Genomic DNA, 20868 nt, shown 5'->3' on the forward strand with positions numbered 1-20868 from the left:
GGAGAAATTAGAACACCTGTGTCTTGCTGCTCAGAATGTAAAATGGCGCAGGTGCATATGCTGTGAAAAACAAGTGTGTTCATTCCTCAAAAAGTTAAACTGAGAATTACCGTGTGATCTAGCAATTTTATTTCTGGGAATATATCCCAAAGAATTCAAACAGAGATCTGAAGAGGTATTTGTACATCCATGTTCAAAACAGTTTTATTTGCAATAGCCAAAAGGTAGAAATGACCTAAGCGTACACAGATGAATGGATAAACAAAATGCGTTATACACGGTTGATGGAGTATTATTCAGCCTTGAAAAGGAAGAAAATTCTGACACATGCCACAACATGGACAAACCTTGAAGATATTATGCTAAGTGATGTCTGGAGATCAACGGTGATGGTCACACAACAATGTGAATGTACTTAATGCAGCTGAACTGTATGCTTAAAAATGGTTAAAACAGTTAATCTTATGTGGTGTATATTTGACTATAATTTCTAAAAACCGTAACACACAAAGAGAAAATCTGGAGACCTATATAGCAAGTAAAGAAAGTGAATCAGTCAATTAAAAATCTGTCCATAAAGAAAAGCCCAAATGACTTCATTGATGAATTCTATCAAACATTTAAATAAATGATATCATTTCTTTGAGCATTCTTCTAGAATACAGAGAAGGGAACATTTCCTAACTCACTCTATGAGAACAATATTACTCTGATACCAAAACCAAAGATCTCATAAGAAAACTACCGAACAGGGGCACCTGGGTGGCTCAGTCAGTTGAGCACCTAACTTCAGCTCAGGTCATGATCTCACTGTGAGTTTGAGTCCCACATTGGGCTCACTGCTGTCAGCACAGAGCCCGCTTTGGATCCTCTGTCCCTTCCCTGCTCACTCTCTCAAAAATAAACATTTATTAAAAGCAAAAAAGAAAAGAAAAGAAAGAAAACTACAGAATATCTTTTGTGAATATACATGCAAAAATCCTCAAGAAAATACTAGCAAACCAATTCCATTAATATGTTTAAAGGATTATACATCACGACCAAATGGGAATTATACCTAGAATGAAAGACTGACTTAATATTCAACATTCAATCAAGGTAACACACCATAATAATAAAGGACAAAAACCATACAATCCTCTTGACATGTAAAGAAAAAGCATTTGGTAAAATCCAAGACCCATTCATGATAAAAATGCTCCATAAACTAAGGATAGAAGGGAACACCCTCAACCTGATCTACAAAAAAACCAAAGCTCATATCTAATCCAGTAAAGACTAAATCCCTTCCCCTTCAGACGGGGAACTGGGAAAAGATTGGCAGGGATGTCTGCTCACACTGCTTCTATTCAATATTTACTGGAGGTTCTAGCCAGTGCAATCATGCAAGAAAAAGAAATGAAAATATGGAGATATTAGAAATGAAAACTCTCCACACATAATAGCCCCAAAGTGAAAACAATCCAAATGTCTATCAAATGGTTCATGGATAAACAAAATGTGGCATACTCATATAGTGGAATATTATTGAGCAACATATGCTACAACATGGGTGAACCTCAAAAACATTATGCTAAGTGAAAGAAGTCAGACACAAAAGACTGTATACTGTAGGAGTCAATTTATATGAAATGACAAGAAAGGGCAAATCTACAAGACAGAAAGTAGATAAGTGATTGAGCCTGGAGATAGTAATGGGGATTGACTGCTAATGGGCACAAGGGATCTTTTTGGAGTGACAGAAATATTCTAAAAGTGGATTTTGGCGACTATTGCATATTTCTGTAAGTTTACTAAAAGTTACTACATAGTACCCTTTAAATGCATGAATTCTGTGGTATGTAAATTATACCTCAATAAAATTGCTTTAAAAATGTAAAAAAAAAAAGGGTAGGGGTTATAATATCTACATTACTAAAAAAATTTGTAAATGTTTATTCATTTTTTGAGAGAAAGAAAGAGAGAGCGCAAGTTGGGGAGTGGCAGAGAGGGAGGGAGACACAGAATCTGAAGCAGGCTCCAGGCTCTTAGCTGTCAGCACAGAGCCTGATGCGGGGCTCAAACCCACAAAGTGAGAGATCATGACCAGAGCTGAAGTCAGCTGCTTAACTGACTGAGCCACCCAGGTGCCCCTCCTCTACCTTATTAACACTACTGCTTGTTTACTCCTATTTCCACATGTTGGAAAAACATAGGGAAGGAAGACTTATTAAATTAGAACATCTAATTATGCCTTCCTCTATTTCACTGAAATTTAAAAAAATGCAAAAATATTGTATTTCGGAAAAGAGAATCTCTGCTTGGGCCATAAATCTGAGGAATGGATTATGCAAGACCTTTTATTATTCACCTCCTCCCACTCTTTCATAAACATGAATGATGAAAAATAAACTGTACCTTAAGGGCAAAAGGGGTGTTCGTTTTGCAACTTCTATTAAAAAAAACACTTTCTTGAATATCATCTATCTGATTATATATCCTTGAGAGAGCTAAAGTTCATTCAGTTGTGCATTCAATAAATTTAAATGTTTTAGACCTTACAGGCATTTCCTTCAGATATATGGTCAATCAGGGACAATTGAAACTTCCTGTTTTTCTCACAGTAAAGTTCCCACCACATAGTTCTTAGACTTGATCACTGAGTGTCTTGGGGTTTTCAAACTGACTCTTTTCTTCTTACAGTGTTTCTTATTTCCCTTCATCCTTTTGGTTTGCAGCGTTGCCTTTTTTCTTAATCTCTGAAAATTCTGGCCCTTTTTCTTAGCCCTTCCTGATACATCAAGTTCTAGCTTCATCTCACAGGTTATTCCTTTTCTGGGGATGATGGGGGATCTCATCTGTCATTTACACACACCTGGTCTGGTTGCCTTTCCAGCCCATTTGATCCCAAAATACTGCCATCTTAATTACTACACCCATGCGCATCAGCATTTTCAAAGCAACACCAAAAATTCTTTAAAAAATTCCTTTTAAAGACTTTCATGACACCACTGTTTTATCTGAAGAAACGTGTTCCCCTTTCCAGTACATTTTCCCACATCCATACATCATTACTGTAAGGACGTTTTACTAAATATGGCTGAAGTCTAAGAGACAAGAGGGCGTGTGGATTGATGAAAGGAAGTTGCATTAGGAAGACACATAGTAAGAGTAAAGAAACAGATGGCATTGTTGGCAAGGGGGAGTTAATGCATTCTCATACGCTACTGGTACAATGGTAAACTAGCAGGCAAGTTGGCCATAATTGTTAAAATTTTAAGAAGGAATGTTCTTGGGTACAATTAAATGCATTGTTTGGCCATTACATTAAAAAAATGCTTGAGCCAGTGCCCAATGACATCTCCACATCAGGAAGTTCACCGTAATATTGTTTGAATTGCACCAGTAAGCCCACTAGACATTACCTTTCATAAAGGCAGGGAGTAAATCTGTTTTGTTCACTGCAATATACCCCGTACCTTGAGCAATGCCTGGCACAGAGGAGGAAGGTGTTCAGGAATATTTGTTGAATGAATAAATGAATCATAATGGAGATCTGAGGGGTAGTTTGTGCCTGGACCTCAGTTGGTATTTAGCACGCCAGGAGCAAATTTTCCATTTGGAATACTGTATTTTACTGATTTTCAGGCCATGCTACACTCCTGGCCTTTGTCTGCCAAGTACACTCTACTGATCATCAGAGACAATGATAGCAGGATTTGAGTGCTCAAAGCAAACCAGTCACAAAACAGATGTACTACTGCAGTTATATGCAACACTAATGATGTCATGCTTACATTGAGAGCCAATATAACTATTTCAATTCAACCATTATTTTCAACTATCATTACTGAAAAAAATCTATGATTGGTACACTTTTTTTTTTTTGCATTAAGTATAAAAGATTTATTCACAGTAATAATTATGACTTTGAAATGTCCGAAAGTAAAATATCTGTTTTTATCTCACAGCACTGCTGAACAAAGTATGTGACTTGGCCTTATGTTACACATTGCTTTTCAGTTTGAGGAAAGAAAGGAAAAACACCTATCATACCAAATACCAAGGTGGTGATAAAACATGACCTTTCTGAAGCTCAAAATGATATTACATCAAAAAGACACACGAGGGCACTCTAATCAACCAGCAAAAAGAAATAGAAAAGAGTGAAATCAGGTTGACATTTTAACAATCAATCTGAAATAGGTGAATTAATAAGCACTGGTAAAATTGTGAATGTTGGTAATTTATAGCAAGAGATTTTCTATTCTTCACCCAAGTTCTAAGAAGCCTAAAGGATTCTGCAATTCTGTAAACTGGAGAAATAAAATATCACTCTCAGATCCAAGTAAGGATTAACCACACCCATCCTAATAATTTGTTACATTGACTTTGTGGTAGAATTTGCCCCTTTCAAGTAAAGATCTTGTAGATCATCTACAATTCCAGTTGGTATTTTATCTGTCCTCCACAGGGAACAGTCCATGAATCCATTTCTCTGCTCCATCTGTTTTCCTAGGAGAAATGGTGAGTGAAAAGTTTGAGCCTTCCCCCAAATGAAATAGCACTTTGTATAAAGGAGACTAGATCACTGAAGAACATCTCCTGGCCTTCTTGAATTTTTTAATTTGTAAATACAACTATAGCATACAATTTCCTCCATCAAATTAAAAAAGTATAGCATAACAAGCATTTAAATAACCTTCCTTTCAGGGGCGCCTGGTGGCTCAGTTGGTTGAGCTTCTGACTTCGGCCCAGGTCATGATCTCACGGTCTGTGAGTTCGAGCCCCGCGTCGGGCTCTGTGCTGACAGCTCAGAGCCTGAAGCCTACTTCAGATTCTGTGTCTCCCTCTCTCTCTGACCCTCCCCCGTTCATGCTCTGTCTCTGTCTCAAAAATAAGCAAACATTAAAAAATTTTAAAAAATAAATAAGTAACCTTCCTTTCAGAACTTGAACAAGACAGCAACAATAACTACAGAAAGCCACGGACTCTGAGGTAATCAGGCTCATTCATTCACTAAGGATTATCACTAATCTTAAAGTCACATTCAAATTTGTGCCTCAGCAAAATCCCAATAATTCCCTGTCATCAATCTTTGGGGTCAAACGTAAAAATTAAAATGGAAAGTATTAAAACTTTGAATGCCAGTATACTGTGGTTGCATAATAAATCTTTGTTGACTTAATCAACTAGAAGATTCTCTCCATGTCTGGAACTATCTATAGAAAGTATGACAGGGGCGCCTGGGTGGCTCAGTCGGTTAAGCGGCCGACTTCGGCTCGGGTTATAATCCCACGGTCTGTGAGTTCGAGCCCCGCTTCGGGCTCTGTGCTGACAGCTCAGAGCCTGGAGCCTGTTTCAGATTCTGTGTCTCCCTCTTTCTGACCCTCCCCCGTTCATGCTCTGTCTCTCCGTCTCAAAAATAAATAAATGTTAAAAAAAAAAAAAAAAAAGTATGACACATGCTGCATTCTTGCACACTGCTTCTTTTATTCATTCACTTTAATCTTCATCTATTTGAATGACTAAATTCCTGGATATGATGTTCCAAACTCAATTTGTCAACGTATTCAGTATTTTTTTGTTCCACAAGGTTCTTGTTAAGGACCGTAATGAATTCCAGTTTCTATCCTTTGCTGAATTGGCCATCGGGGCATAGCTAATTATGCTCAGTTAATACTAATAACAGAACATGCTGTAAAATATCCTGATTTAGAGGATACACTTCCAATTTTCCAGTTCTTTAAAAATGATTCTGGTTAACTGAAGGTGCCAATAAAATTTTTTCAGTTAAATAAAGCCACCTGAATACTGCATGATATTGTAGACAGTCATTAAGATCCTTTTGAGTTAGTATCTCTCTAGGGAGGAGATATCCAAGGATTACTTTATAATGATATCCATGGTCTTCCCTTGGGTGTGTGAAAAGCCACCAAGAGAGTGATGTGTAAAGTTAAGAGAACTATAAATGGTATTACAGAGGCTAAACTGAGCAGTATAAAAACTAACCTGAGCACGCAACCTCACCGGTATGATCTGATATGGAGCCCTTTATATTATCAAGGAAGTTTCCTAACTTTGATTTCTTTACCTGTAATCTTTTTCAAAGATCTTAACTTAATCACATTTAAAGCTAATTTTAAAAACAGCCTTCAGGGGCACCTGGGTGGCTCAGTACGTTAAGCATCAGACTCTTGATTTTGGCTCAGGTCATGATCTCACAGCTGTTAAGATCGAGCCCCACGTCAGGCTCTGTGCTGTTAGTGCAGGGATTCTCTCTCTTCCTATCACTTGCTCGCGTGCTCTCTCAAAATAAATAAGCTTAAAATGCACTCTGGCTTCCTTTTATCAAGAGATCACCTAACATATGCCACGCATTGTGAAAGGTGCTGGAATCCCTGCTTTCATTAGACAACAGACTCTTGAGGAAGGAATCTTGGTTCTACCACTTTTTCATCTGTGTAACTTTGAGCCACTTCACTTCCCTGAGGCTCAGACTTTTTATCTGTAAAATGGGAATACTATCACCTAGATCAAAGGAGTAAGTGGGACACCAAACAGCAAGTGCCCAGCACACAGCAAATTGCTGCTTAAACACTCCTTAATCTTTTCTTATCAACAGTCACAGATCTTGACAATCTTTCAGAAATTATTCAACTATTCAGTGGCATCATACTATGTGTCAGGCCATGGGAATATATGAGGGAGGACAGACATAAAACCAACAACTGCCACAAAAAGAACATGTGCCATGGAAGGATATAACAGGGGTGCCCAATTCAAGGAATCCTTGAAGAAGTGCTCAACCAAGACCTGACCTATATGAAGAAAGTGGGCAAGCAAAAAAGTGTTGTAGGTGATGCAACACATTTAAAGTCCCAGAGACAATGGTGAGCTGAAGGACCCGGAAGATGTGCAATACAATTGAAACCGGACAGCAAGGGAGATGAGGGCTAGACAGAAGCCTGAAAAGGTAGGCAGGGTCATATTTTGCAGGACCAAGTAAGCCAAATTAAGAATTATAAGACCTTATCCTAAGGGCAAAGGAAGCTACTGAGGGGTTTTATGGAACTCTGCAATTTAAAAAAAAAAAAAAAAATTTTTTTTTAACGTTTATTTATTTTTGAGACAGAGAGACACAGAGCATGAATGGGGGAGGGGCAGAGAGAGAGGGAGACACAGAATCGGAAGCAGGCTCCAGGCTCTGAGCCATCAGCCCAGAGCCCGACGCGGGGCTCGAACTCATGGACCGTGAGATCGTGACCTGAGCTGAAGTCGGACACCCAACCGACTGAGCCACCCAAGCTCCCCATGGAACTCTGCAATTTAAAATAACTTCTGGGATGCAGAGTAAAGAACAAACTGGATGGAGTTAAGATTGAATGCAGGGACTGGGCACGTGGGTGGCTCAATTGGTTAAGTGTCCAACTCTTGATTTCAGCTCAGGTCATGATCTCAGGGTTTGTGGGTTCGAGTGTCAGCCACTGCGCTGACAGTGTGGAGCCTGCTTGGGATTCTCTGTCTCTGTCTCTCTCTTTCTCAAAAATAAACATTTGAAGAAGATAAAAGAAAAATAAAGATTGAATGCAGGGTGATCAGTTAGAAGGTATTGTTGAATTCCAAGTGTCAAGTGAAAAGAGCCACTACAAAAGCAGTATTAGTGGGACTGGAGAGAAACAGACTTGTTCAAGAACAGACGGAGAATCAACAAGATATGGTCAGATTGTGCATGGGGAGGGTATTTTGGGAAGTCATAATCTCAAAAACATGAATGTGCTCAATAAAATATATTTCTGTGTTTCATGATATAAATGTAAAACATGACTTATTATCACATTATTCCTGAAGCAGTGCACAAAGTTAAAAATTTTAGGCCATCAGATGATTTATTTCAACTTTATGGGAGGCATGACCCACAAAAGAAGTCTTAGTGAGTGTCAATGGTTTAGTCAATGGTTTTGAAACCACTTTGCTATGTTGACAGTAATTCCACATTAAAGATCTTCTAACCACCAAATGAGTTTTAATATGTAACACATGGATTGAAAGTAAAGCGGGAGGGACTATAGATAGAACACTTTCTCTTCCTTTGAGGCACATTTTGGTTCTTAACAAAAAAAATTTTTTTAGGGGCGCCTGGGTGGCTTAGTGGGTTGGGCATCTGACTTTGGTTCGGGTCATGATCTAGCGGTTCGCGAGTTAGAGCCCCGAGTCCGGCTGTGTGCTGACAGCTCAGAGCCTGGAGCCCAGAGCCTGCTTGGGATTCTGTGTCTCCCTCTTCCTCTGGCCCTTCCCTGCTCGCACTCTGTCTCTCTCAAAGATTAAAAAATTACATTAAAAAACATTAAAAAATTTTTTAATCTTTATTTATTTTTGCCCCAGGCATATTTTGGTTCTTAAAGGAAAAAATAAGTTACTTTTTTCCCATGTTTTCACATTTGTAAATAAATTAAGCAGGAGGATATTATGAGCAAACCAAAGTTTATGTAAACTTGGCTCTCCGATACTCAAATGAGTTTTTATGGAAAAAATTGTTTCACATTTGCATGCCTTCTCAGTAAGCACACCAAATGTGATTTATCCTTTATTGAGGACACATGGTCTGTGTTCCAACCACTTAAGTGCAATTTCTTTGCACCTGTAACCCGAGCCCTCTTCATGGAAGGCCTACTCATTTTTCCTATCAGTTTGAGTCTTGTCTATCTCCCTCCTCTCTCCCACCCCATTATCCTTTCAATTCCCCAAACCCTGAACATGCTCTTCTTTTACCATGATCATAATGCATTATAATTTTGCCTCTTTTCTGTCTTCTTCATTAAATTACATATTTCTTTAGGGCAAGGCAGTGACCTTCAATTCTGCATTCTTACATGTTTTACACGCTGACCCAGGAACAAATTAACAGTCAAGATTTACTGATCTGTACCCTTCTCCCTACATAAACAGCTTGAAATGGAAGCAGTTTTGAAGTTAAATCTACTTTAATACTTTCTGTGACTTCTTTTCAGAAAACAACTGACACTTCACAGAGTATATATGTCTATAGTATGTGTGCGTGGGTGCGCGCATACGGGCACACATGCTTTGGAAAGTATGTTCAAATAGGAAAACAAACATTTTGTTTTTGTATAAAAATCACAGAAAGTAAAGCTTGACAATACTTGGCTGCAGGAACAGGAATTTTAGAAGGTTGACAAACAGTATCTCACACCGAATTATGCTATTAATTCCATACAGGTATGGAATAAACTAGGTAGATTACACAATACGAGTAAAATGGCCCAAAATAAAGGTCTTGGAAGCTTTTCTGTATGCCAAGTATTTGGGTTTTGTGATACAAAGACTTCTCCAGATATACCGGCATGTTCCGTCTAACCTTGGCTCATGCAGTCCCTAGGTTGGAATGCCTTAATACTTCCTCTCAGAACACTGTGACAGGATTTAAGACTTAAATCTTCCAAGATCACACCCTGACTTTGTCCCTCTCTGAATTCCTAGGGCAGTTAAAAGTCTATAACACAAAATTTAATAAGTGATTACCCTCTGCTCAGTATTTTCTACTCTACTCATATCTAACCAAAGCCACGTGAACGGTGGGAAAAACGCTAATCAAGTGTAAGCAGCATGAAAGAAGTTAACCTATTACAACACTCACGTGGCAGCTGAGACACAAAACCACCCTGGCTCGTAAAGCCCAATTTTAGTTTGTAGGAGAAGAAATGCGACAGAGTGAACGTCTTTAACCAAAGGGACCCGCCAATGGATGGATAAGATCTCCGGGTAGCTGGGGGTGAAGAGTGGGGGGAGTAAGATTCAAACCTCCTCAACACAGCAGTTTTCCTTGGTCCACCCCACTGTCTACTTCCCTTCCCAAAGTGGAAACGACGAAGTCCAAAAGGATATGGCATCACCTTTGCCCTCTGACCTAGGAGCGGAGACTCACCAGTTTCATATTGGACTTTTGGTTGCTCAGTACCAGACACTCCACTTCTCAAACGCAGAAAGCGTCTTCCGGTTCAATCTCTGCCACTAGCCCGCCGAGAGCATCGCGGGACATGCAGTTCTTTTTCTCTACGCCCCCTTCCCGGGGCATGATGGGAAATGTAGTCCTCTCTCCGTGCATCATGGGAACTGTGGTCATCTTTCTTTTTCGTCCCATTCCTCTCCAACACCTCCCTCGGTCAGCTCAAATTCATCCCCGCCGCCAATTCATCCTCCCTCTGCACCCTAGCATGATATCATGCGCCCTAGCCCGGCCTGGGACCCATGGTATTCTGGGATGTGTAGTCCCCATGGCTCTGGCCGCCCCTTTCCCCTCCTCCCTGTGGGAAGGCAGATGGGCGCGGGACTTGCCGGGATCTGTAGTTCCCTGGGGCCTCTGGATGCCAAGTTCCGAGCTTTTACTCAAGGGAGGCAGGAACTACAACTCCCAGGGCCGCCTGGCTGCAGCAGGTGGGAGCGGGGCTGTTGATATCAATATGGCGGTTGTCAGCCAGACAAAGACAGTCAGTCTGATGTGATTGAGACAAGGGAGGTTTTCAGGGGGAGACTGGGAGATAGGGGCCTCCCCTCCCCCTTCTCCTCTTCCTGTGCGGGCCTCAACCCCTCCCCAGTCCCCTCCCGACTGGCGCCCCACGCGGAAGACACCCCTCCCCCTCCCGCTTTCCCCTCCTCCCTGCCTCAGCCTTTCGTACTGGGACGTTGGGGAGGGGGCTGTGCCGGGCGGAGAGAACTCAGCAAGGATTCTGAGGTGAGTCGAGCGGTTTTGAAGCCGGACTACCTCAAGTCTCTTTCCTCACTTCTTTCTCTTCACTTTTTTTGTTTTTTTGAGGGGTTTTGGGGAGAAAGTGAGTGGGCTGGGGATGGGTCCCTTAAGCGGCCCGATTGAGAAGAGGGAGGAAACGGGGCTTCCGAGTGGGTAACCCGAACGCAGGGTGTGGGGTGGGGCAGTTTTTGGGGGGCGATAATTGAAAGGCGTCGGCTGCTCCCCAACTCTTTTCTCCTGGTTTCCTCCACTGTGGGCGGAAGGTTTGAATCCTGGAGGTGGGGTCTCCTGTTTGGAGTTTGGGAAACTGCGAGGTGAATTTGAGGTGTGTGGATTTGTTTGGGGTTTATAAGTGTGTTTTAAACTGTGTGACGTGTACTTGTGTGATGTGTTAGTAACGAATAAATGTCTGTAGATACGAAGTTAGATAGCTGGAGTCATAGCTTTTAACTGGGCCTGGGCAGAGAAGCGTGCGTGAGGTCCCGAGTTCTGGACCTCTGGGCTGGCGACGTGGTGCGGGGTAGCTGGGGTTAGCAACTCGTTTGTGTCCCATTGCCGGCTCACGCTTCTCCCCGCCTCCGCCCCCTCCCCTGGACAAATCTCCACCCCAAACTCCGGGCTGAAGAATTTTAGAAATGAGGTGGTTTGGAGATGGATTTTTGCATCCTTAAGTCCATAGATAGGTGGGAAAGGAAAAGTGTTCTTAATATTTTATTCCGGAACCGTGTTTTGGTTACACTATTGGGGCTACTTTGAAAGGAGTCCTCCACCCACCCTCACCCCGAAACAGTAGGTAGATGTATCTTGTCGTCTTCACGTTAAATGAAATAAACATTACTTAAGGTTCGGGGGCGTGCTGTGGGGGTCTGGAGTGCTGACATGTGTATGCGTCTCTGTGTGTCTACTAAGGACATAGAATGACTGTTGTGTATCTTAAGATAGGGAGACTTATTTTCGTAGTAGGAAAAACTGTTGGAAATTATTTGGGGGCGGGGGGAGTAGCAGAAAAGCGCTGCTTGTATTTTTCTTCTACCCCACCCTGTTCTGTTTCGGATTTGTCTGAAAGCTCGTATGGAAGAGTGAGGAAGCATTGGGTGAGTGAAGGATGGAAGGCAGTTGACATGAAATATACTATACTGTGTAAAGTTGAATGGTGTAAAGTGATTGCTGCTTTTTACCCTGAAGCTTTAAGAAACCCTTATGTATCTAATAGGATAGAATGATGTGACTAGTTCATTTCTCTAGGATCCTTCAGGTATAGAAACCTCTGTCTTCCTTCCCTTCTTCCTTCCCTTCTTCGTTGTTTCAGTCCTTCCTTTCTTTCTTGGCATGCTACATTTCTTTTCCTGGATGGACATGATGCCTCTTGTGCCTGTTTATTTAGTTTGTGCTAATATGATTGTGCTTTTTGTGGTTTTGCTATAAAATGCATCATTAGATGAAGAGGACTTGCATTTGTTTTTATTTTGCATTTATGCCACAGGTAATTGTCACATCAGGATTGAAGTGCTTTGCATTAAACTGATTTTAAAATTGCACAACTAAGTTGTTAGAGCTAGGTGAATTGGAATATTTGAATTCTGATTTTTTTTTCTCAAGTTTAAAGTAGAGTTATAAAGGCAAGAGGATTGCAACATCTTTTTTTCTCACAGTCTTTAATATTTAATAACATTACACCAGGAGAATTTAAGACCGTATATTTTGTAGTTTTTTCAGTCCAAAATTGAAATTTTCACTAACCCTTCTGTGACAGGTGTGTGTGTGTGTGTGTGTGTGTGTGTGTGTGTAATGGACCTTTACATGACTAAAGGAATTGGCATAATTGCTCTTTTAACTGTTGAGACTTCAAAGCATTTACATATTTGGCTCCAAATTGATCAATTCTTGAACCTAAGAGTAAAGGACCTCAGAGTCCATAAAAACTGAAAAGTCACATAGTTATAGTATGTGGTTTTATGGTATGTCTTATAACCTTAGATTTGAAATTTCTGCAGTTGATCATTCACACAGATAAGCTGACTATAAATATGAGGTAGTATGTATATTTAGATTGACCTGAATACAAAAAAACTTGTGTTTTTTAAATCTCAAATTTAGGCTATGTTGATACAAGGCTGAACCTTTGATTTGTTACAGACTAGGATTTCCACAATTTTTTGTTTTAATCTTCTATCTTAACCTGAAATATTACTTTGCCAAAACTGGAGGAAAATCCTGTATAATTATATAATAGAGTATACATTTGCTGAAAGATATCCTTTTAGATGTAGTTTTTAGATGTTAAGTACTTATTTTAGAAATAAAAAACTCAAATGTTTAAGAGTTGGTAAAATATTATCTTCCACCTTCCCTACCTCAGATTTTCTTTTTGTTTTCTTCCGTGGAAATGCAAAGTTACTTACTGGAAAAGCTTTCATTAAACTTTTTCTGACTAGTAGTCTGGTTGAAATCACTAAAGGTAAACCAAACCTATTCCTTGCATTTAGTGGAGGTGATTCTGTTGCATTTTAAGCACTGATCATTAAAATGATGTAAAGCCTTTACTGCAGGTTAAAACATAAAACATTGTCAGCGTGTGGAAGTCATATGGTTTATGAAAAAAGTAGAAAATCAGGGCATTGGTGCCTGTCCAGCTTAAAATTTCATCCCGTAACTGTGAAAGACACATTTATTTGAATATGATTGCTTCTAAAAATGTTGCCTGTATTATGGGAAGTTGAGAATCCAAACTGTTTTTAACCAATCTGTTGCTAGTTTAGTGTATTGCATATCATGAATACTGTGGTTGCAAATGTGCATCAGGGAGCCTTTAGGGGTCAGCTTTATGTTGAATGTCTTTGGTGGGGCTTCATTTTCACTGGTGTATGAACAGATTTCACTCTTCTTAGCACAAATCCATAGTTGAAGCATCACTAATAGTATTGGTAAATTATAAAATATATTGCAACAAATCTCGTAAGTTAATCATTTTTAAAAAATAGAGGTAACCAGTTTATGGCTGTTTTTGTGCTACGTGTTGAAATGGCATTGCTTGTTTCAGTAGATGTTGAACACATTGGGGATACTTATACTAAGTTTGTTCATTTGGGGTCTTTTGTATGTTATTTTCAGTCCATCCACTTTTAAATGTTGCAGACAGCTTCCGTGTTTCTTGTAAAACCATGTTTGCTTTTTTGGTTCATTTCTTTGCAGCTCTTGCATCTATTATTTTTGTCTGCAGATCTTTAAACTTGAAGTATTTCTCTTGGAAATTAGAAATTTACCCTAGGGTGTCATTTTTCATAAATGAAAGTTGGTGTACCACTCAGCCTTTTAAAAATGTGAACATTTATAGGTAAACTAGAAAGTGCTCAGTGAAAATGTGTTGAATTTGTTTGTTTTGAGAACCTGCTTTATTTAGTTTTTTTTGGCTTCCAGAGTTAATTTTGTAGCTCCCTTTGCTTTTTGGCTGGATTTTTCTCTTTAACTGCTGGGTTTTGCTTCTCAATTTAGTAGAACTTTAATTTATAAAAAAAATTGTTATGAGTGGAAATCACAGCTTGTCTAGAGTGTCATATAGCTATATTTACATATGCACTCACATAAAGCACCATTATGTTTGTTTATATATGAAATTGGTGTATATTTGTGAGACATACAGCCTGTAAAAAAGGAATCTGAACCATAGATAACAGGAGGCTAAACAGTGGCTCACACTAGAAACCGGAGTAACTACCACCATATGCTGTCCACATGATAGGAACTATGGAGATTTTCAGCATCATTATAAAGCATTATTTTAACAGATTCTGCCAAAATCTGTTTCTCTCAAAATGGAAGCTATTGGTATTGAAATTTTTCTCAAAATAATATTAATTAGTAGGTGACTTAGATTCCTACGTGCAGCTGTCTCCCCACCTGACCCTTACAGGTCTTAGGGCCCAACATAACTAAAGATTTTTCTGATTATTTGAGGTATAACTTCTAGTTAGAGACTGTTTAAACTTAATCCAGTGCTTTAGATAACTTGCTTTTCCTGATCTTAGATGAAACAAGTTGGAAATTTACTATAACATGTCTTGGACACTTTCCAAGAGCATTTAGTTACTGGAAGTCTTTGGCTCTAGCATAGTTTTACCCTTACAATGGTAATAAGGTTGAAATTACAGTAAGTTTTTCCAGTAGTTATTATAATTCTGATGCAGTACTTTACAGATCCTTGACTTGGGGTATAAGTAAGGATAGCAGTTTTTATTTTTGCTTTTTCATTTTTCAAAGGAGAAAAAACTATATTTAGCTTCGAAGTTATGAGTTATTTTACTTTTTTTGAATCTTAAAATAGGTGTCTATAGACCCTTCCTTATAAATGATCAGATGAATCTAATTTATTCAGAGGGCATTTAGGTTTTTTTACAACTTAGAATGCCGATTAGATAAGAATGTTTACTAAATTGCACATATTCTCAGTAGCTTCTCTGTATTTTATGTTCAGTGATAGTCTGCGTGTGGTTTATCAAAAACATTTAATAGCTCTCTTTACTGTGGTTTATCAAAAACATTTAATAGCTCTCTTTACTGCATACATATTAAACAATTAGTGTGGCGTTGCCAAGGGGCAGTCATTTTAATGTATATAGTTACAGTTTTCAGAAAGGGGAAAGTCAAATGCTGTGGCTGTTGCTGAAATGAAGATGACCTGAGACTAAATTTATCTGCTTTAAGATTTTGATAAAGTAGTGGTGTGATTAAAATGTGAAGCTGTAGGGTGGGGCCTAGTCAGTCAAGACTTGAGTTATTCTGATTCTCCACGTCCAATCATAGAATCAAGTTGATTTTATATCCTTTGTATCTATCAGTTCACTTTTCATTATATGCTATTCCCTCAATTCAGGCCTTTATCATTTCTGTCTTGCCACATCAGTCTCTTAACTAATCTTACTACTTTCACTATTTTTTCTTAGTCATTTTTCACTCCTACTGAGTGATCTTGCTAAAACAAAATGTGAATTTGATTGTTAGCCGTAACTTTGCCTGTAATCCTTCAGTGGCTCCCCAGCCTTTCAAATAAATCTAAACTGTCATTCCACCTGTGTCCGAGTCCTGGCTTTGCTAATTACTGGCTATGTGACTTTGGGTAAGTCATTTAATCTGTCTGTTCCTCATTTTCCTCATCTGTAGAATGGGGATAAACAGTCCGCACTTTATAGGATTATTATGAGCCCTTAGAATGCTGTTAAGTCCCTAGAATACTTCAGGCATATCATAAATGTTAACTATTATTATTATCATGTTATTCCATGTATTTTGTGTTCTGGTTCCTGCCTTGTATTTTATCATTATCAACTCCAGACCCTATGCCTTTGCCATGCCAAACTACTGGTAGGCCAAACAGGCACTCTTTAGCATAGATAAGGAGGGTGGGGTATATTATTAGTCTGTAAGGGTTGCAATTGTTAGTAATGTCTTCAAAAGTAAGGAATTAATTGTGAACTTTAAAACCTATTGCTGTATAAAGAATGATAGTATATTCTGTTGCTTTGGCTTCTGTTTTTTCCTCTCTAAATAAAAGGCAGTATTAGATTATTGCCTAATTCAGACAATTTAAAGTTTACTTATTTTGCCTTGTTAATACATTTTTATGTTTCTAACATAGTTTCCCCCTTGCTAATCCAACCTATTCATCTTACCTAACTTCATGAAAGCCCTTTAAATCTGTATAGTTTCTTTCACTTTTTTCCCCACACATCCAAATTCTTACTCTATTTCAGTTTTGTTTTGTTTTGTTTAACATGGTTATAGTGACAATTGAGTAGTTGCATTATGGGATTTGGAAGCTTCTTTGACAAACATCTGTTTTATTTATGTACTAATATTTATACTTGAGGTTGGGTGGCTAGTTTATTTCTACTGCTTCAGTTGATTTTCCAAAGTGGTAGATGATACACATATGGCAATTTATATTTGTGTCTCATTCCTCTCAAGGAGGAGAAAGAATGTTCTGTTTTTACCAAATTGAGACAAGGATAAATGTTACCCAAAACTATGGTATAGAGGCAGCAAGATGATAGCTAAGGTACCAATCCAGATAAAATGTAATTTTTGTAGGAGGCTAAATTATGACTGTAGTTTGCAGTCAGTCATTTAGCTGGGCATATACATTCATGGAACATAATTGTTCATCGTGGAGAACTTGAAAGTAGCTGTTCTGAATATTATCTTTATTTGGTTGAAAATCCATTTTCTGGAGTCAAAGATAGCCTATGTTTAGTTTTACATAGTAGCTGTTTAGAACCATTCAGGACAAGAATATTTGCTGTACACTCTGTTGTCTGAGGAAGACCTCTCTGAAAAGATGGCATGATGTTATTTATTTGAAATTCTGTATCCTCTTTTCCAATAAACTTTCATTTTCCTCCAAAGGTGGTAGGTCTAAAGGTTAAATAAAAATATTTTTTAGTTTTTTGCCTTCAAAAAAGTACTTTTGTTTTAGTAAAGTATAATAATTTAAAAATAAATCTATTACTTTTATTTCAATGCAACACAGCCATCATCCAACCTTGTCTTCCCTAAAACAAGGAATTACTTACAAGAGTACAAGTTATTGGTTACTTCCCATTTTAAGTTCCATTTTCTGAAATAGAATGTCTTAATTGACAGCATGTCAATTAAGTGAGTTCACTATGTTATTGACAATGTAAGTTTGTATGTATAAAAGATTAGGTCTCTACTTTCTGGTCAGCTAAATAGGCTATTTAGGTTAATTAAAAAATATATATATGGTATTTTTGTTATTAATTAAAATAATAAGTTGTTTGCTTATTCATTTATTTTGAATTATTATTCATTTTGAAATGTAGATTCACAGGACGTTGCAAAAATAGTAGAAAGGGCCCTATACCTTTCACCCAGTTTCCCCTAATGGTTACATCTTATGTAACTTTAGTGCAGTATTAAAATTGGGAAATTGATATTGGTACAGTGTATGTTTATAGTTCTATGCCATTTTATTATGTGTGGATTCTGTAACCACCACCACAATCAGATACTATTCAAGAACTATTCTGTTGTTACAAAGATTGAGTAAGTCCCCTCTTAGTCATAAATTTTGTTTTGTCAAATATAACTAAGGAGAAGGACACCAATTAACCAATTATTGAATCAGTAATTTCACTCTTTCGCCTTTTGTAGTAGTTCAGAAATTCTTTTGGCACATCTTGAAATTTCTTATGGAAAATTCCAATGAGACTTGTGAGAATTTAAAAATTGGCAAGCTTTACTTAATTGAGGATTTATAATATTAATACCCATTAAACTTGTTAGTAAAAGTTAGTAACCTTGACATTTTTGGTAAAGTGAAAGTTTTAAATGAATTCAAGGCTTAAGTGATATATTTCTTGCCAGACTGGAAGTATGCTAGAATCTGTATAAGATAACCAAATTATAATTATTCTGATGTTAGTTTGGTCTTTAACAGCGTTAAAACAAACTTGCCAGATTAATTGATTGTGAGCTCATGTGGTAGTTTTATTTTGGATTTGTTCTAAGGGAACGCTCTTCAGAGAAAGTCAGTTCAAAGATTGTTTCCAGAGAAAGGATCTGTAGAGGAAAAAAAGGGTTCCAGATACTATTGTTAGTCTAGGTACAAGAAAGGACTATCAGGTTAAAGGCTGGTTACAGGACTGACCTTTGCCTTCTGTTTATCAGTTGTGTAAATTAAGAAACCTGTCTTTAAAGATGAGGCTATTAATTTAATATACTACTAATTATCATAGACATCAGATAACAAAGATCTGCTTTAAACAGGCTAACAAAAGATTCTCAAACATGTTACCAGAAAAGATATATATCATTGTGGGCTTTTTCTCCTCTGAGTTTGAGACAGTTTTTTGTGCACAATGATAATTTCCTTTGAAAACATCAATTAAATTCTAATTTGTTTCATTGACAAGAATATGGCAAGTGTTGGTGGTACTTTCTCATAAGTCAGGTTCGTATTTAGAAAACTTTTTGGCTAACCTGAAGTTACACTTCCTGGTGCAATTTTTTTTTCCTCTTTGGATTTATCTGTTGCCAGCTTTTTATTTATCTCGGTGTATAATCTAAAAAAAAAAATAGTATTTTAATCAGGGATTCTTTTGGCTTTAGAGGGAGGTTGTTATAGGGATCCAGCTGTTTGGGGTTATGCAAAAGGGAGATCTATCAGGAATCTGAGAAGCTAGTCTATCTGCCTCTCATTCTGTGGATGTATGGTTTCTTGTCTTGCCTTCTCTTTTTATGTCTGCTTCATCAACCTTTTGTTACTTCTCCTTTCCACTTCTATTTGCCTTGCTGTATTTTTTCCACAGTTTATTTCTCCATGACTTTGACTTACAGGTGGATTTGGTTTGCCAGTGGTGCTGACTTGAACTGTTCTTTTCTTTTGACTAAAGCTTACATCTTAGTGGTGACTGTGCTTCTTTTATTTAGTTCAAGTGGCTAGAGAGAAATCTGAATGTATTGCATGACCATGAGTTAGATGTCAATTTGTATTTCATGACCTTGGGGATAGGACACAAGGGGAAGTCACCTTTTTATACAAGACTAATGCTTTTGGTGCTCTGCATGAGGAGGATTCTCTTGTAGAGGTTGAACAGGGCACTCAGTTAAACATGTCAAGTATAGCAGCGCATGTTTAGGTACTCTGTGGGATATAAAGATTAGTTGGATTTAATCCTTTTCTTCAAAGATCAAATAATTTGCAGGAAATGGCAAAAGTCTCAGTGTAATTTAGTGTTAGCTTTTTATGTTCTTCACCTCAGGCAAACCAGAAAGATGACAAAGTAGAACTATGGAACTAGACAGGATTAAGGACAGAACCAGAGGTAACACTAGACATGGCTGTTCCATCTTAACAGTTTGAATCACAGATCTGCTAAAGTTTGAAAGTACATGAAGCTATTCTTTCAGGATCCTAGTTGCTGCTGTCAAGGTGGGTCCCCTGTTGACTAAAGAGGCTCTTTTTCCAGTTCTGCCTCTTATCAAGTAAACAGCCTGTTGGCTGTCATTTGCCCCATCATTGAGGTCAAGAGACATCTTAAAAGAACTCACTTTTTCAGAAACAGGAACACTGCTGTAGATATGGTCTATATGGTGACAACCATTTTCATTTCATGGAAGATGAAAACGTCTTTCATTCCTGACAAGCTTTTGTGCTAAATTAATACCCATTAAACTTTCTAGCAAAAGTTAGTAACAAAAATGGAACATTTGGGTCCCCTTACTCTAAAGGCAATAAATAGGCATTCATATGGTGAGTCTGTAGTAGTGAGCATTTTATTTTCTTCACTACAGATCTGACAACGTAAGAATTGACATACTGGGTCAATCCAGTGTCTAGTCAACAACATATGCTATATTTAACAGAGGATCCATGATGTCAGGGAAAGGAACTAGAGCTTTCTTTGTGTCAGTATTGGAGTTGGTATGGATTTAAGAGCTAAAAACTCCAAAGCTAAAGTCTTGATTGTGTTAACCAAACCAAGACTGGGAATTTAGAATAAGTCAAGCATAGGCAATGAAAGAATTTAGAAGATCTGTGTCAGATTATATAAGCCATCGAAGATAAACGGTTGGCGAGTCCTAGAGTTCTAATACTTAGACAACACAGGAAGGCAGTACATCTCAACTCTTTGAAAAATAATTGCCTGGAAAATATATTAAGATTTTTGTTTTCTGAGCTCCACCCCCAGATTTAAAAAATTTTAGTTGGGCCCAGGAATGTGTCCTTCGTAAATGCCAGGTAATTCTAATAAGATGGCCTTTGGAACTTTTGGAAAATGCACAGACATAACATAATACCTACTGAGAACTTACTATGTGCTTGGTTTTATGGTAGAATACTTAGTAATGTTAAATGTCTATACAACTTGAAATGTTTTCTCCCTGACATGTGCCTGCCTTATTTTAAATATCCATATCCATCCTCTATAACTGCTTATGCCACTAAATTGTGCCATGGGATGTGTTTTGGTTAATCGTGGCTGTTTTTCTAGATGTTATACTTAATGGTTAGTATTATACCCCAAATCATCTAGTCTTTTATGGTTATATCATCCATTCATTTTCTTTAACTTTTATATATTTAAAAAAAATTTTTTTAATGT

General features: G+C 38.0%; 2 protein-coding genes across 10 annotated transcripts in view; one reads left to right on the top strand and one right to left on the bottom strand.

Annotated features, from left to right (window-relative positions):
- The window catches only part of INTS9 (integrator complex subunit 9), a 102807-nt gene extending 92617 nt beyond the window's left edge, over window positions 1-10190 (bottom strand). For 2 of the 3 annotated variants that reach the window (XM_042934960.1, XM_042934959.1), the window contains exon 1: window positions 9926-10190. In XM_042934960.1, coding sequence (XP_042790894.1) covers window positions 9926-9934 — 9 coding nt within the window. In that variant the 5' untranslated portion in view covers window positions 9935-10190. Of the gene's footprint in view, window positions 1-9801; window positions 9862-9925 lie in introns of those variants that run through there. The other variant, XM_042934961.1, reaches the window with a different exon arrangement.
- A 249-nt stretch (window positions 10191-10439) lies between these two features.
- HMBOX1 (homeobox containing 1) overlaps window positions 10440-20868 on the top strand; it is a 204738-nt gene continuing 194309 nt past the window's right edge. For 3 of the 7 annotated variants that reach the window (XM_042934962.1, XM_042934966.1, XM_042934967.1), the window contains exon 1: window positions 10440-10732. The gene's annotated coding sequence lies outside the window, so the exon portion shown is untranslated. Of the gene's footprint in view, window positions 10733-18868; window positions 19695-20868 lie in introns of those variants that run through there. The other 4 variants (XM_042934968.1, XM_042934969.1, XM_042934970.1 and 1 more) reach the window with 2 other exon arrangements.

This window comes from Panthera leo, chromosome B1 (genome assembly GCF_018350215.1).
Source record: "Panthera leo isolate Ple1 chromosome B1, P.leo_Ple1_pat1.1, whole genome shotgun sequence".
In the NCBI taxonomy this organism is placed as follows: domain Eukaryota; kingdom Metazoa; phylum Chordata; class Mammalia; order Carnivora; family Felidae; genus Panthera; species Panthera leo.